This window comes from Lepidochelys kempii, chromosome 26 (assembly GCF_965140265.1).
Source record: "Lepidochelys kempii isolate rLepKem1 chromosome 26, rLepKem1.hap2, whole genome shotgun sequence".
Taxonomy (NCBI): Eukaryota; Metazoa; Chordata; order Testudines; family Cheloniidae; genus Lepidochelys; species Lepidochelys kempii.
The window spans coordinates 545,124-559,323 of NC_133281.1; the positions used below are offsets into that span (position 1 = coordinate 545,124).

Below are 14,200 nucleotides of genomic sequence, written 5' to 3' on the forward strand. Positions count from 1 at the left end.
GCCTGCCAGGTGAGCAAGAGCTGCCCCGAGGATCACCCTGCCTGCTGCTGAGGCACAGAGCTCAGTTGAGAAGGAGATCAGACCTGTGGCCCGTCCGGTCTGAGTTGGGCCAGCTCCTGCCGAGCCGGGGAGGGTGGGCTCCCCTCCATGCCCCTGGCTGGGCTGGGAGAGAGCAGTGGGTCCCCCCCAACCTCTCTCTGCTCCTCTCCCAGGATGACCAGACCCCGTTGCACTGTGCTGCACGTATTGGCCACACAAGCATGGTGGAGCTTCTGCTGGAGAACAATGCCAACCCCAACCTGGCCACCACAGCTGGGCACACACCCCTGCACATCACTGCCCGGGAGGGGCATGTGGACACCGCCCTGGTGCTGCTGGACAAGGAGGCCTCGCAGGCCTGTATGACCAAGGTAGGCTGGTGCGGCCTGTGCCCACAGTCCAGGCAGGGGTCCCTGGGCGGGGCTGAGGCGGGGCTGGGTCAGGCCGCTGCTGGGGAAGCCTGGGCCATGTATCTCCTCAGTGCCTTCCTGAGAGGGGAGAGAGGAGGGCTCCCTCGTACCCCAGCTAGTCTCCACGCTGCGTCTCGGGTCCCTCCCCAGCTGTGCATGGCCCTGACGCTCTGTGTTTCTCCTCAGAAAGGATTTACCCCTCTCCACGTTGCAGCCAAATACGGGAAGGTGGATGTGGCCAGGGTGCTGCTGGAGCATGATGCCCACCCCAATGCGGCAGGGAAGGTGAGTACCGCCTGGCCATGGGAGCCAGGGAGCCGGGGGGCTGGGCTGCAACTGACCTGTCTGTGCTTCCCCCCAGAACGGCCTGACACCGCTGCACGTGGCTGTCCACCACAATAACCTGGAAATCGTGAGACTGCTGCTGCCCAAGGGGAGCTCCCCGCACAGCTCAGCCTGGGTAAGGCACCGGCGGGGCTGGGGCTGGCGGCCTTGGGGCCTTGGGCTGTATGTGGTTGGGAGAACCCACATGGTCCAGCCCTGTTGTGTGCAGGACCGGCCTCCTCCGGCTGCCCACGGCCCTTCCACTGTGACTGGGCACAGAGCCACAGCAGGGACCAGCAGGCCCACTTGGGAGCAAAGGGTGCTGAGCCAATTAACCCTGAACATGCCCTGTCCCTCTGCCAGCCCCGTGGCACCCTCCCCCTTCCCCTTTCATCCACAGCCTGCCCAGCTCTCTGCCCCTCCTTCCCCTGCAGCCTGCCGGGCTCCCTGCTTTGCCACTCCCCCCAGTGGCCAGAGCCCTTCGCTGGCTCTGGGCTCCCGGGCTGGGGGGTGGGAGCTGGCTGCCACATGGGAGGATCACCCACAGACGAGAGCCCCATGCAGGCCATCAGCGAGGGATGTGGTCTCCATGGTGACCACTGTTAGACATACTGCTGTCTGGCAGTTTGGGAATCGCATGTGGCCTGTGCATTGGGGAACCACCAATGTTAGAAACCTCCATGCTGGCAGCCACTGGGCCAGGCTCGCCCCTGCTCTGAGCCACTGGCCAGACCTGGAAGGGGCCCCATACACCTGTCCAGCCACTTCAGAGACAGGGTCATTTCAGAAGCAGTATTCTCTGAGTGTGCACGCAGCCTCCTATGCCTGACTCTCCCACCGCCTAGCCTGCACGCCAGTACCCTTCTGGCCTGACAGCCCTGCTGACACCCCGGCGAGAGGGGTGCTGCACTGGATGGGCTCCCGCTCCACGCTCACACATGGCAGAGCACAGGACAGCGAGCGGGGAGGCCCGGTCTGCACCCCATCCCTAGGACACTGGCCAAAGGCTGAGCCAGAAGCAAGCAGGAGCAATAACTGCCAGGTCCTGGGGAGTCCCTGGCTGGCCCCAGTCAGTGTTGGGACAGGTGGTCTCTCAGATCCCTGCCCTGCTTTGAACTTCGGCTGACCGGCAGGGAGATGTTGGCTCTGGCAGAGAGAGATAAGCCTCGGGGCTCTGGACATGTGCTGGGGGGAGCAGTCCCGCCTGGAGCCTGGCCCGTGGGTGGACTAGTTGGGGCCTAGCAGGGCTGCCCAGCGTCTGCCAGGTGAGTGACTCCTCTCTCCCTGCAGAACGGTTACACCCCCCTGCACATTGCGGCCAAGCAGAACCAGCTGGAGGTGGCCAGCAGCCTGCTGCAGTACGGGGCTTCTGCTAATGCTGAGTCCATGCAGGGTGTGATGCCTCTGCACCTTGCTGCCCAGGAGGGGTACGCGGACATGGCAGCACTGCTCATCTCCAAACAGGCCAATGGCAACCTGGGCAACAAGGTGAGCAGAGCAGAGCTAGGGACATGGGCTCTCGCCTGGAAGGCTGGGAACAGCTCACTTCGCCAGGCTTTCCTTGCACACGGGGAGCCCTCCAGGGTGGGAAGGAGCCAAGGAGGCAGCAAGAGCCAGTGGCTGGAGAGCAGGGCCCCCAAGTCCTGACCCCTGCACTGCCCTGCTGGCTCTGGGCAAGTCCTGGCACCTGGCTACGTTGGGGAGCCCACTTCCCCCGTCGCCCTCCCCTGGGGCAGGGGCAGTGGTTGTGTCCAGGGGGACCTGTCTTGCTCCTGCCCCAGGGGAGCTTTAAAGGTGTCTTTGGGTGTGCTGTGTTTGAACCACGTATTTGGATGCCAAATTCAAACTGATGTTCCCCAGAGCCGCTCCATCAGCTTCTCTGGGTTACACTGGGGCTGGACTCGCCTGCTGCCTGCCTCCGTTGTTGTGCTGCGCTGGACGGCAGTGCCCACGGTCATGTATGTCTGACATGTTGATAACCGACTCTGCGTCGCGTCACCCTGACCCCCATGGAGGCGGGAGGAGTGGCGCAGCCCTGACCCCAATGGAGACAGGGGGGCGTCACAGCCCTGCCCTCCACAGAGGCAGGGTGCCACGGCCCTGACCCCCATGGAGGTGGGTGGCCCGACCATAGTATGTGACCTGGCTTTCTTTTCAGAGTGGCCTGACTCCTCTGCACCTGGTAGCCCAAGAGGGGCACGTGCCAGTCGCTGATGTTCTGATCAGACATGGCGTCACAATGGATGCAGTGACCCGGGTAAAGAGGGAGGCACAGGCTCTCACTGCAGACGTGCGGGGCTTAGCCCCCCCCGCACCCCCCGGCCCGCCCAGACCTGCTCTCTAGCTCCCAGTTCCTGAAAGCCAACAGCAGAAGGCATTTCTCCTTCTGACAGTCTCCTCGGCTTACCTCTCAGGGCTCCTGCCCCACTGTTCCCCTCCTGCCCCAAAGCACGCTGATAGGAGGGGGCTCCTGGCACAGTCGGGGGCGGGGTGCTTGGGGCAGTCTGCAATGGCTCTGAGCTCTTGGCATGGCACTGCCAGGGCACAAGGTTGGTGCCAGGAGTGGCTCCAATCTGATGTACCTGCCGCACTGTGGGCCCCCCAGCCCCATGTGGATGGTGCACCCTGAGTCAGGGCGAGGGAGCGGGTTGGCGTGCGATGGCTGTGTGAGCCCGGGTCCCTGGTCTGCCTTTCAGATGGGCTACACACCGCTGCACGTGGCCAGCCATTATGGGAACATCAAGGTGGTGAAATTTTTGTTGCAGCACCAGGCAGACGTCAATGCAAAGACGAAGGTACAGAGAGCCCTCTAACCCTTCTCTGCGCCCACATGCCACACCTGCCTGCAGTGGGCAGCCATGCCCGCCACCTCTCTGCTCTGTGGAGTGCCTCCACAGGCTGCGGGAGGGGGCAGAGCACCTGGGTTCTGCTCCATCTCATGCCGTGGCTGGGTGGCTGCTGCTTGCAGGGGTCAGGTGGTGGCTGGGCCCAGCACAGACTATGGCTGACTGAGCCTTCCTGGGAGCCCAGAGCCAGCAGCCGGCTCTGCTGGGCACCTCCCCACAGCCCAGCTGCTTTGAGCAGCCCATGTGTTTCTGACTGGGAGGGGCAGCGTGGGAGAGGGCAGAGCAGCCTGGGGACCATCCAGCATGTCCCGGAGAATGGGCCCAGCCCCCTGTGCCTCTCTGACCCCGGGCACCCGGAGAGGTGGACAAATCCCTCTCCCTCTGGGTCACTGGCTGCTGGGTGTCAGTGTCCTGGGGGTTGCATTTGTCATTGTCTTCTCGGATAGATGCTCCATTGACCTGGGGTTAGCCTCAGCCAGTCCTTTCGAATGACCCATTCAGGCTTCAGGCCAGGAGGTGACATTCCTGCCTGTGTCTCTTGTCCTGCCCTGAGAGCACAGTCCCTCATTGCCCCATCCCATCGCCCGCAAGGTAACAGTGCAGCTTATAAGGGAATCTGAGGCACACTCAGGGATCATAAAAACATTGCAACCTGTCGCTTTGTCACAGCCCTCTGCCTCCCTTTGCAGCTAGGGTACACCCCTCTGCACCAGGCCGCTCAGCAGGGTCACACGGATATCGTCACGCTGCTGCTGAAGCACGGCGCCTCCCCCAATGAGGTCAGCACGGTGAGTACCGCGGGTGATGCTAGCCCCGAGGCTGCTCTCTGAGATGTGCCACTCACACTCACCCTGCACACTTGCCCTGCCCTGCAGCTCATGCCCTGCCGCCCCTCGCTCACACGCGCTCTCTCCTACAAGCGTCCTCTCGCTTGCCCCCTCCGCCACCCCTCACACTCCCACTCTCTGGGATCCTGCCACCCACACCAGTGCAGTCCCGCCCCAGCGGCTAACCCTGCCCCCTCTCTCCCTGTGCAGAATGGCACCACGCCCCTGGCCATCGCTAAGCGCCTCGGCTACATCTCTGTCACGGATGTGCTAAAATTAGTTACAGAAGAAACCAGCACCCCGGTGAGTCCCTGCCCCTCCCTCGCAGCGCGGGGCGCTCCCTGCACACACTCTGGGATGATCCCTGGGGCCTGGCCTTGGGGAGAGGATCCCATGGGGGGTTTGCTCAGCCACGGGGAGCTCTGGTGCCACCTGGTGCTGCCCACAGCGGCCCAGGCTGGCGAGGCTCCTGCTGCCCGGCTGTGGTGTCAGCTTCTGCCCTGGGTGGGTCGTCGGTGGAGAGGTTTGAACCCAGGCTTCTGGGTCTGAGTCCCTGGGGTGAGCTGAAGGCCCAGCTCCATTAGCTCCAGGCTGGCCCAGCAAGCCGCACTGGGTGGGCTGGGTGTGCCCGGCTGAGGCTCTGGGGCCAGCCCAGCTCTGACTCTCTCTCCCTCTCACAGTTGGTCAGTGACAAGCACCGCATGAGCTTCCCTGAGACGGTGGATGAGATCCTGGATGTGTCCGAGGATGAAGGTGAGGGCAGGACAGCAGAGCTCCTGCAGGCCAGGGAGCCCCCTGGGCTGGGGGCTCTGCCAGGCACAGTGTCTCTGGAGGGCAGAGAGGAGATGTGCCAATGGAAATAGGGGGAGCTCTGACAGGAGGGATCTCCCTGGAGGTGAAGGGGGGAGCTCTGCCAGGCGGGGTCTCCCTGGGATCAAGGGGGGAGCTGTGCTGGGGTGGGTCTCCCTGGGGGGTGAAGGGGGGAGCTGTGCCAGGCAGGGTCTCCCTGGAGGTGAAGGGGGGAACTCTGCTGGGCAGGATCTACCTGGGGGGGTGAAGGGGGGAGCTCTGATGGGCAGGGTTTCCCTGAGGGTGAAGGGGGGAGCTCTGCCGGGCGGCGTCTCCCTGAGGGTGAAGGGGGGAGCTCTGCCAGGCTTGGTCTCCCTGGGATCAAGGGGGGAGCTGTGCTGGGCGGGCTCTTGGGGGTCTGTGACATCAGAGATTTGCACACTTCCCCAAGGCCACCAAGGAGAGACACCCAGACCCCTGTAGCCCCTGCCCAGGCCCAGGGGCTCTCGCCATGGGTGCAGAGCTGCCCGTGGCTGAGGCAGCCCAAGGAGGGTGGGCTCTGGCAGCACACACCACTGCCCCCGTCAGGCCACACCGTCGGGGTCCCAGCTGTAGCAGTTCCCAGTTCCCCGCTGTGGCGAGCCCTGGTGAGCTGCCCCCACGAGCGTGGCAGGGGCCGTGCCTGGTATCCACAGGGCAGTGAGCGTCACATGTGGCTCACATGCCTCTCCCGCCCGCTCCTCAACTCTGACTCTTCTTGCTTTGCAGGCTCCACTCAGGTCACTGTCATGGGTATGGACTGTGTGTGTCACTGTGGCCCCGCTTCACCGCCCCATTTCACCCACACGTGCTCACTGACCCATCCCACTCCGCGGGGCTTCCCATCAGCCCTGGTTGCTGCTGGGCTGGCCAGCCTGGGCCCTAACACCATTGCGCCCTGCCCATCTGTCTGTGCCCATGCTGCCGTCCTTGTGCTGATTGCATGAATGGGCATTGTCTCCTCCTGACCACCCCCTCACTCCCAGGGGCTCCCAGGCCAACCAGGGACAGGCAAAGCGCCCGGGCAAGGGGTGCTCGCTGGAGGAAGGGAGCCTGAGCCTGTGTTTTGTGGGAGATGGGCACCCAGGTTTGCCCAGCAGGGACTGCCCACTGCAGCGCTCCTGATTTCATCTGGGTGCCTGGGTGCTGAGATGTTCCTGGGCTGCTGTGTCCGGGCCCCTCCTGCCCCAGGGGTTCTGGCCTCTCCGACACCAGAATGCCGGGTTTTGTTCCCGGGGGAATCCCGTCAGAGTGGACTGAGCCCCCTGCCCCAAGTGTAAATTGGGCTGGTGATCGGGAAGCACGGGTCTCTCCCGTCCCATGCACCAACTCTTCATCCCGTTGCACCATGCCCTCGGCAGGGCGCTCAGGGAGCAGGCCGGGCAGGAGAGCACCCGTCAGCAGGAAGGGTAAGGATCTTCTGGGAGAGGGGCCGGCGTGCTGCCTGGGCAGCTGTAACATCAACCACAGCTCATGTCATGCTAACCCGTGGCATGGGCCTCGCACCCAGAGACAAGGCAACCCAGCTGGCAGACAGCGTGCCCTGGAGACAGGCTGGCCAAAAGTGGCGCAGTGACGGGTGGGGCAGTGTTGCTGGCTGACACCAGGAGCCAAGAAACAAGCCCTGGCTTGGGGGTGGAGATGCCAGCCCATGGAGAGCTGGGCACAACCAGCTTAGCTCTGTGCCAGCCCAGGCCGGGGCAGGGAGAGGACCTGACGTCTGGCCCTCTGCCATTCTGCCCCGGTGGGCTGAGCCATGTCTTGGTTCCAGGGGAGGAGCTGGCTGACACCAGGCCTGAGAAGCAGGATTCCAGGGAGCAGGATGAGGAGAAGGAGATGGAGTTTGTCCCCAAGCTGGATCAAGTGTAAGAAGCACTGCACGGTGCTGTGGTGGCAGTCATGGCATAGTGGGGCAGATGCTGTGAGGCAGAGGTGGCGTGGTGCTGCGGGGGTGCTCTAGGGCAGAGCTGGCATGACAGGGCAGGTGGGTGCTGTGGGGTGGCCATGACATGGTGGGGCAGGTGTGGTGCTGTGGGGCAGAGGTGGCATGGTGGGGCAGGCATGGGGCTGTAGGGTGGGTGCTGTGGGACAGGCATGGGGCTGTGGGGCAGAGGTGGCATGGTGGGGCTGTGGGGCAGACATGGCGTGGGGGGGCTGGTGAGGGGGTTCAGCCTAGCTCAGTCTACAAGGCCCTTTCCAGCCTGAGCTTTACATCCCTGCTGCTGTCCCCAGGGTAATGCTGTCCCCCTTCCCCCCAAGCCAGTGGCTCACACCAGGGGTGCTGGGAGCATGGAGCCCACTCCACAGAGACGCGGTGGGGTCAGGCCAGCGCCAGGGAGTGCAGGTCACTCATGGTGTGGTCCTTTGCGAGAGTCGGTGCTCGTGGGCCTGTGGTCTGTGCAGAGCCCTCTCTCAGGGACACCTCACGCTCGGCGGGTGCTCCAGGGCCTGGGGCCCACAGGGGAATCGTAGCACATGAGCGTTGCTGTCAGAGGCTGCTTGTGACCGTATCCCTTGTCACCTGCCCAGGGTGGAGTCTCCAGCCATCCCGCGGATCCCCTGCGTCACACCTGAGACTGTGGTGATCAAACCGGAGGAGCCTGAGCAGGTGGGTTCTGCCCCACCCAGGGCCAGGGAGTCCTGGCTGGCTGCACTGCAGGGTAATGCCTGGCACAACCGAGGCCTGGCCCGGTCCATTCCAAACGCCTTGTAGAGCGAGAGAACGGCTGGGGAGGGCAATCAGAAGCCAGCTGGAGACGTGAGGAGCAGGAGCTGCAGAGAAGCCTCCTCCTTCACCTGCCCTGGGGAAAGGGGGCTTGCAGCCACCTCACCTCCGCCCTCATGCTGTGCTGGCCATCCAGCTCTTGTGGGGTTTGGCTCAGAGCTGTCCTCTGGGCAGGGGCTTTCCGCAGCCAGCCTGGGCTTGGCAGACCCCCTCTCTCTTGTGTCCCTATTCCCACCCATGCAGAATGGGTGCCGTCCTGAGCTGCACCCCTGGCAATGCCTGTGGGCAGGGCTGGCCCAGGCTGGGAGGTCAGCTGGAGCAGCTTTGAGGGGCCTCTGGCAGACAGGGGTGCTGCAGCTGTATCTCTGGGTGCATGCTGAGTTCCAGGGGCCTTAAAGGAGGCTGGAGCTGAGGCCGGGCCCTCTCTGGCTGGTGGCAAGAGGCAGAGCTGCTGGCAGAGGCGATAAGGGTGCTGAGGTTCCAGGCCACAGGGCCTGCAGGAGTCCAAGGCCACTGCTTCTTGATTCCTCAGGTTTCCAATATTCGAGGCCTTCCCAAGCTGGCTCTGAGCCTCACCAGGTCCCAGTACCAGCCCCTGGCTGAGGTTTTGTAATGGGCTGTAATGAGAAGGGACATTTTCTCCCCTTGAACTTCAGTGGGCCTGGCCCTTTCCCCAGCAAGGTCTCAACTGGCATGGGAGTGGTGATAGCCCACCGTACGGGAGCCAGGATTTTGCCAGGAGCCCCAGCATAGCAAGATGGGATGGGCAAGCAAGCTGTGTCTAATGAGCTGTTTCCTATTCGCTCAGCCGTCCAAGGAGTTCGACGAAGACTCCTTAATCCCCAGCAGCCCCGCGACAGAGACCTCGGACAACATCAGCCCTGTGGCCAGCCCCGTGCACACAGGGTGAGTGCCCAGCTCCCATGCGCACCCTCATGCCAGGTGTCACGGAGTCCCTGGGCGATGCTCTGGAACTGCTCCCCATGAAGCCAGTCAGGACTCTGGGGCAGTCGCCTTTCTGTGAGCAGCCTGTCTGCAGGACACACAGCTCACACAGCTTCCACCTTCCTGGGTCTGACCTCGGAGCATTCAGCATCCTCTGCCCCTCCGTGCGCTTCCCCCCAGCGAGTCCGCTCAGGCGGGGCTCCTGGGGAAGCCAGGGGGTCCTGCACCCCAACTTCGCAGTCAGACGTGACTCTCAGCCAGCCAGTAAAACAGAAGGTTTATTAGATGACAGGAACATGGTCTAAAACAGAGCTTGTAGGTGCAGAGAACGGGACCCCTCAGCTGGGTCCCTTTTGGGGGTCAGTGAGCCAGACAACCACGTCTGCACTTCACTCCATGTCCCAGCCAGCCCCAAACTGAAAACCCCCTCCAGCCCCTCCTCCTCTGGGCTTTGTTCCTTTCCCTCCCCCCCCCCCCCCCCCCCCCCCCCCCCCCCCGCCAGGTGGTCACCTGATTCCTTTGTTCTCCAACCCTTCAGCTCTCACCTTGCAGGGGGGAAGGGCCCAGGCCATCAGTGGCCAGGAAACATGGTGTTGGCCATTCTCTGTGTCCAGACTCCTGCACACACATGCCCTCTAGGGCTCTGCAATGATCATACACCCTTACTCCACCCCCTAGATACTTAAGAACTGCCTAGGGGAAACTGAGGCACCCCCACACTATTCAGAGGAAACATTAAGAACAGTCCCACTTCGTCACACCAGGCAGTTGGTGAGTCTCGGTGGGACACCCGGGTTTGTCTGTCCTTGCAGGTTCCTGGTGAGCTTCATGGTGGACGCCCGCGGCGGCTCCATGAGGGGCAGCCGTCACAACGGGCTGCGAGTGATCATTCCCCCCCGGACCTGCGCTGCACCCACCCGCATCACCTGCCGCCTGGTAAAGCCGCAGAAACTGACAACACCACCGCCCCTGGCTGAGGAGGAGGGTCTGGCCAGTAGGATCATTGCACTGGGACCCGCTGGGGCACAGTTCCTGAGGTGAGCAGTGGGGAGGTGTCAGTTCCCAGTCAGAGCCCCGATCTCTACCCCCCTGGAGGGAGCAGGGGAGGTAACCAGGCCTCTGCTTCCCTTTGCTGCTAGCACTGGCAGAGAGAGGGGCCTGGCCCTCCGTTGGGGTCGACTGGCACAGCCCCACTGTAGCCACAGGCATTGCTCAGGCCAATGGTGCCATACCACCCTGTGGCCAGTGGCACTGTGGCAGTTTACACCAGCTGACGGTCAGGCCCAGGGATTTTACACCTTCTGGTCTGTACCCCGTGTCGAGCTGCCCTTCAGTGACATGGGAGCGTGAGTTCTGATCTCAGGGCACCTGGGTGCAAGCCCCCATTGGTGGTGAGTTCTGCCCTTAGAATCAGCCAGTTATCAAGGTTAACTCCTCGGGCACTGTAACAGCCTTACCATGAGTCACAGACTGGTCTCTTGTCACCCAAGGGGGCCTGCCTTTGTGGCTGATGGTCCCTTACAGCACCAATCACAGCAATGCAGGTCACTCCCAGTCCCAAAGGCCAGTCTCTTACCCCAGATCAGTTGCACCTGGAGCTCTCACCAAAGCCAGTGCTTGTAGCCAGTCCTGTAATAAATGATGTATAGATTTGTTACCAGGGAAAGGAAACGAGAGTTATTTACAAAGTTAAAGCAGATACACATAGATATACACATACAGAGTTCCAGTCTGAAGTTTCAAAAAGTATTAGAAGCTTCTATAATAAGCAAGAAAGTACGTCCTTTAGGGCTAACCCAGGCTGAGCAGCTGGGGAGCCCTAGAAACCTTGCCTCCAGAGTTCAAGCAGCATAGAGATCCAGTTCCTTCTTGTCAGAGGTTTTTATTCCCTTCCCCCAGTGCTCTGAGCTGAGAACTCAGCTGCTGGGAGAAATCCACTTGTGTGACTCATCTTCATGGGGGGAAGAACAGAGCTACAAACACTTTTGTCCTCTTTAATGTCCCTCTTTAGTCTGTCTGGTGTCGATGAGGCTTCCTTGTTGGCCAGGTCATAACAGCTCTTGTTGGAGAGCAGCACTTTACACTAGTTAATGTCTCTCTCCTGTCTAGTGCTTTGCAGTGGCAGAGACACTTACAAAACAAATGCTCAAATATTACCGTACAATATGTGATCCAGAGGCTATGAGACCTATGCAGGCAGCTGCTCACCAGTGTTCTTAAAGTCTAAACACATGCTAAGAATCCTAATGCCCATTTTAACAATACTAACACCCAGGTGAGTCGGACGGGTTCCAGCCATGTATTTGTCAGAGTGCAGCAGAGACATGGGCCCTTGGCATGAGCTGGCACCTGGCCTGCCAGCGTCACACCCCATAGGCAGGGGCTTGGTCCTTGGAGCCCAGCACACTGATACCAAGTGCCGCAAACAAGCAGGCCCCATTATAATGGGCTAGTGGGACCTGTGGAGTCCTTTGCAAGCAGCCAGTCCCATGACCCCTAGGGAGGATTGGGGCGGGGAGAGGCCGAGGATCAGTGCGAAGAGACTAGCCCAAGGCCACAGAGTGAGTCTCAGACCACAGATGTCCTGGTTCCCTCTCCTGGGCTTTACCCACTGGGCTCCCCTGCCCTCCCCCGTCTGGGCAGCTTGATTCCCTCCCGGCAAGGCCCTGCTGAGAGGTGCTCCGTGCTGTGTCAGCAGCACAGCTCAGCCCCGGGCCCCTCTCAGCGCCGTGCTCTCCCGCAGCCCTGTGATTGTGGAGATCCCCCACTTTGGGTCATACGGGCGGCGGGATCGGGAGCTGGCGGTGCTGCGCAGTGAGAACGGCTCCATCTGGAAGGAACACCACAACCGCTGCAGCGAGAGCTGCCTGGACCAGGTGCTCAACGGCATGGACGAAGGTGAGTGCGCTAGGCCAGGGGCAGGCTGGAGGGGCTCTGCCACGGCAGAGCAGCTCCCTGTGGGGCAGGGCGGCCGTGCCTGGCTGCAGCTGACAGGCAGGGTGGTCGGCAGAGTGTGCCTGGGCAGGGCTGGCACATGCAGGCAGGGCTGAGGTTTGGTCGGGCAGAGTGGGGGCAGGGATGGGGCATGGCCGGTAGGGGTGGGGCTGGTGGCCAAATGGGGTGGGTTAGTGGTGGGGCTGGTGCAGAGTGTTGGCCAGGCTGGCATGGGGCTGGGTGACATGGGCATGGGTGAAGTGGAGGCGGGGCCAGTGCATGGCTGGGCCCTGCTTTCTCAAAGTGGGGCTGCTGTTACAGAGCTGGAGAGCCTGGAGGAGCTGGAGAAGAAGAGGATTTGCCGTATCATCAGCACCGATTTCCCCCTCTACTTCGTGGTTATGTCCCGTGTCTGCCAAGACTGCGACCTGATTGGCCCCGAAGGGGGGTGTCTGAAGAGTACGCTGGTTCCCATGGTGCAGGCCACCTTCCCGGAGACAGCTGTGACCAAGAGAGTCAAACTGGCTCTGCAGGTAGCCATCTCCATGGCCCTGGGGACAGACAGAGGGACGGGGCCTGGGCCAGCAGTGCAGGTACCGGGTGTCCCTGCCCCTGGGGACAGACAGACGGACAGAGGGATGGGGCCTGGGCCAGCAGGGTAGGTACCGGGTGTCCCTGCCCCTGGGGACAGACAGATGGACAGAGGGACTTGGCCTGGGCAGGCTGTGCAGGTACCAGATATCCCTGCCCCTGGGGACGGACAGACGGACAGAGGGACGGGGCCTGGGCAGGCTGTGCAGGTACCGGGTGTCCCTGCCCCTGGGGACAGACAGACGGACAGAGGGACGGGGTCTATGCCAGCAGTGCAGGTACCGGGTGTCCCTGCCCCTGGGGACAGACAGACAGACAGAGGGATGGGGCCTGGGCAGGCTGTGCAGGTACCAGATATCCCTGCCCCTGGGGACGGACAGAGGGACGGGCCTGGGCCAGCAGGGCAGGTACCGGGTGTCCCTGCCCCTGGAGTGAATGGGCAGACGAAGATGAGGTGGGCTCTTCCCAGGCAGCGTGCTGGTTCCAGACCAGCCGTGCTGGGCAGCAGTACTCCATCATCTCCCAGGGCAAGGGGTGCCAGAGGGTGACTGCTCCCGACCTGGGGGGGGGGGGGCTGGCCCTCATGGCCCTGCCTGTTCTGTCCCGCAGGCGCAGCCCGTGCCGGATGAGCTGGTGACAAAGCTGCTGGGGAACCAGGCGACCTTCAGTCCCATCGTCACCGTGGAGCCGCGCCGCAGGAAGTTCCACCGGCCCATAGGGCTCCGCATCCCATTCCCGCCCTCCTGGAAGGACAATCCCCGGGACAGCGGGGAGGGCGACACCACCAGCCTGCGCCTGCTCTGCAGCGTTGTCGGTGAGAGCACCTGCCCCACCCTGCTGCAACTGCCTTAGGGCAGCGCCGGGTGGCCATGCTGGGGCTCTTTCCCCTGGCACTGCTCCCCCACCTGCCCCAGGGCTCCTTCTCCTCCCCTTCCCCTCTGCATTGCTCCCTGGGGTCCTTCCCCCTTCCACCCTGTGCTGCTCCCTGTTCCCTGGGGTCCTTCCCCTCTGCGCTGCTCCCTGGGGTCCTTCCCCCTTCCACCCTGTGCTGCTCCCTGTTCCCTGGGGTCCTTCCCCTCTGCGCTGCTCCCTGGGGTCCTTCCCCCTTCCACCCTGTGCTGCTCCCTGTTCCCTGGGGTCCTTCCCCTCTGCGCTGCTCCCTGGGGTCCTTCCCCCTTCCACCCTGTGCTGCTCCCTGTTCCCTGGGGTCCTTCCCCTCTGCGCTGCTCCCTGGGGTCCTTCCCCCTTCCACCCTGTGCTGCTCCCTGTTCCCTGGGGTCCTTCCCCTCTGCGCTGCTCCCTGGGGTCCTTCCCCCTTCCATCCTGCACTGCTCCCTGCTCCGCAGGGTCCTTCCCTCTCCCTGTGCGCTCCCCTGCTTTGCTGCAAATGAGGTTCACTCTTCCGCAGCTAGGTGGGGGCTGGGGGATGGAAACTGGTGTCTCCAGGGCAGTGGGGTCTCTGTGCAGACAGGCGGCTCTGGGAGTCGCTTGGTGGGGGTGGTGAGGGGAAGGTGCTGAGGGGCTGGGATGGAGCTAAAGAAGCTGGGGGCAGGCAAACAGGGTGCATCCTGGGCAGTAAGGGTGCTGAGGGGCAGATCACAGTAGAGTAGGGGGCAGATCACGGGGCACTGGGAGGTCATATTCCAGTTGATGAGGGAGCCAGGGGGCAGAGCCTAGGGGACGGAAGGGGCCAAGGTAGATCACAGGCAGCAAAGGGGCCTGGGGAGGATC

The 14,200-nt window shown here is 62.8% G+C and overlaps 1 protein-coding gene across 10 annotated transcripts in view; it reads left to right on the forward strand.

Moving 5' to 3' along the window:
• The window catches only part of ANK1 (ankyrin 1), a 115,877-nt gene that overhangs the window by 82,756 nt on the left and 18,921 nt on the right, over positions 1–14,200 (forward strand). For 8 of the 10 annotated variants that reach the window (XM_073325379.1, XM_073325377.1, XM_073325378.1 and 5 more), the window contains exons 14-30: positions 213–410; positions 636–734; positions 811–909; positions 2,064–2,261; positions 2,932–3,030; positions 3,470–3,568; positions 4,309–4,407; positions 4,657–4,749; positions 5,127–5,199; positions 6,004–6,027; positions 7,046–7,139; positions 7,804–7,882; positions 8,808–8,905; positions 9,757–9,981; positions 11,688–11,842; positions 12,200–12,411; positions 13,079–13,283. In XM_073325379.1, coding sequence (XP_073181480.1) covers positions 213–410; positions 636–734; positions 811–909; positions 2,064–2,261; positions 2,932–3,030; positions 3,470–3,568; positions 4,309–4,407; positions 4,657–4,749; positions 5,127–5,199; positions 6,004–6,027; positions 7,046–7,139; positions 7,804–7,882; positions 8,808–8,905; positions 9,757–9,981; positions 11,688–11,842; positions 12,200–12,411; positions 13,079–13,283 — 2,149 coding nt within the window. The remainder of the gene's footprint in view (positions 1–212; positions 411–635; positions 735–810; positions 910–2,063; positions 2,262–2,931; positions 3,031–3,469; positions 3,569–4,308; positions 4,408–4,656; positions 4,750–5,126; positions 5,200–6,003; positions 6,028–7,045; positions 7,140–7,803; positions 7,883–8,807; positions 8,906–9,756; positions 9,982–11,687; positions 11,843–12,199; positions 12,412–13,078; positions 13,284–14,200) is intronic. The other 2 variants (XM_073325371.1, XM_073325375.1) reach the window with 2 other exon arrangements.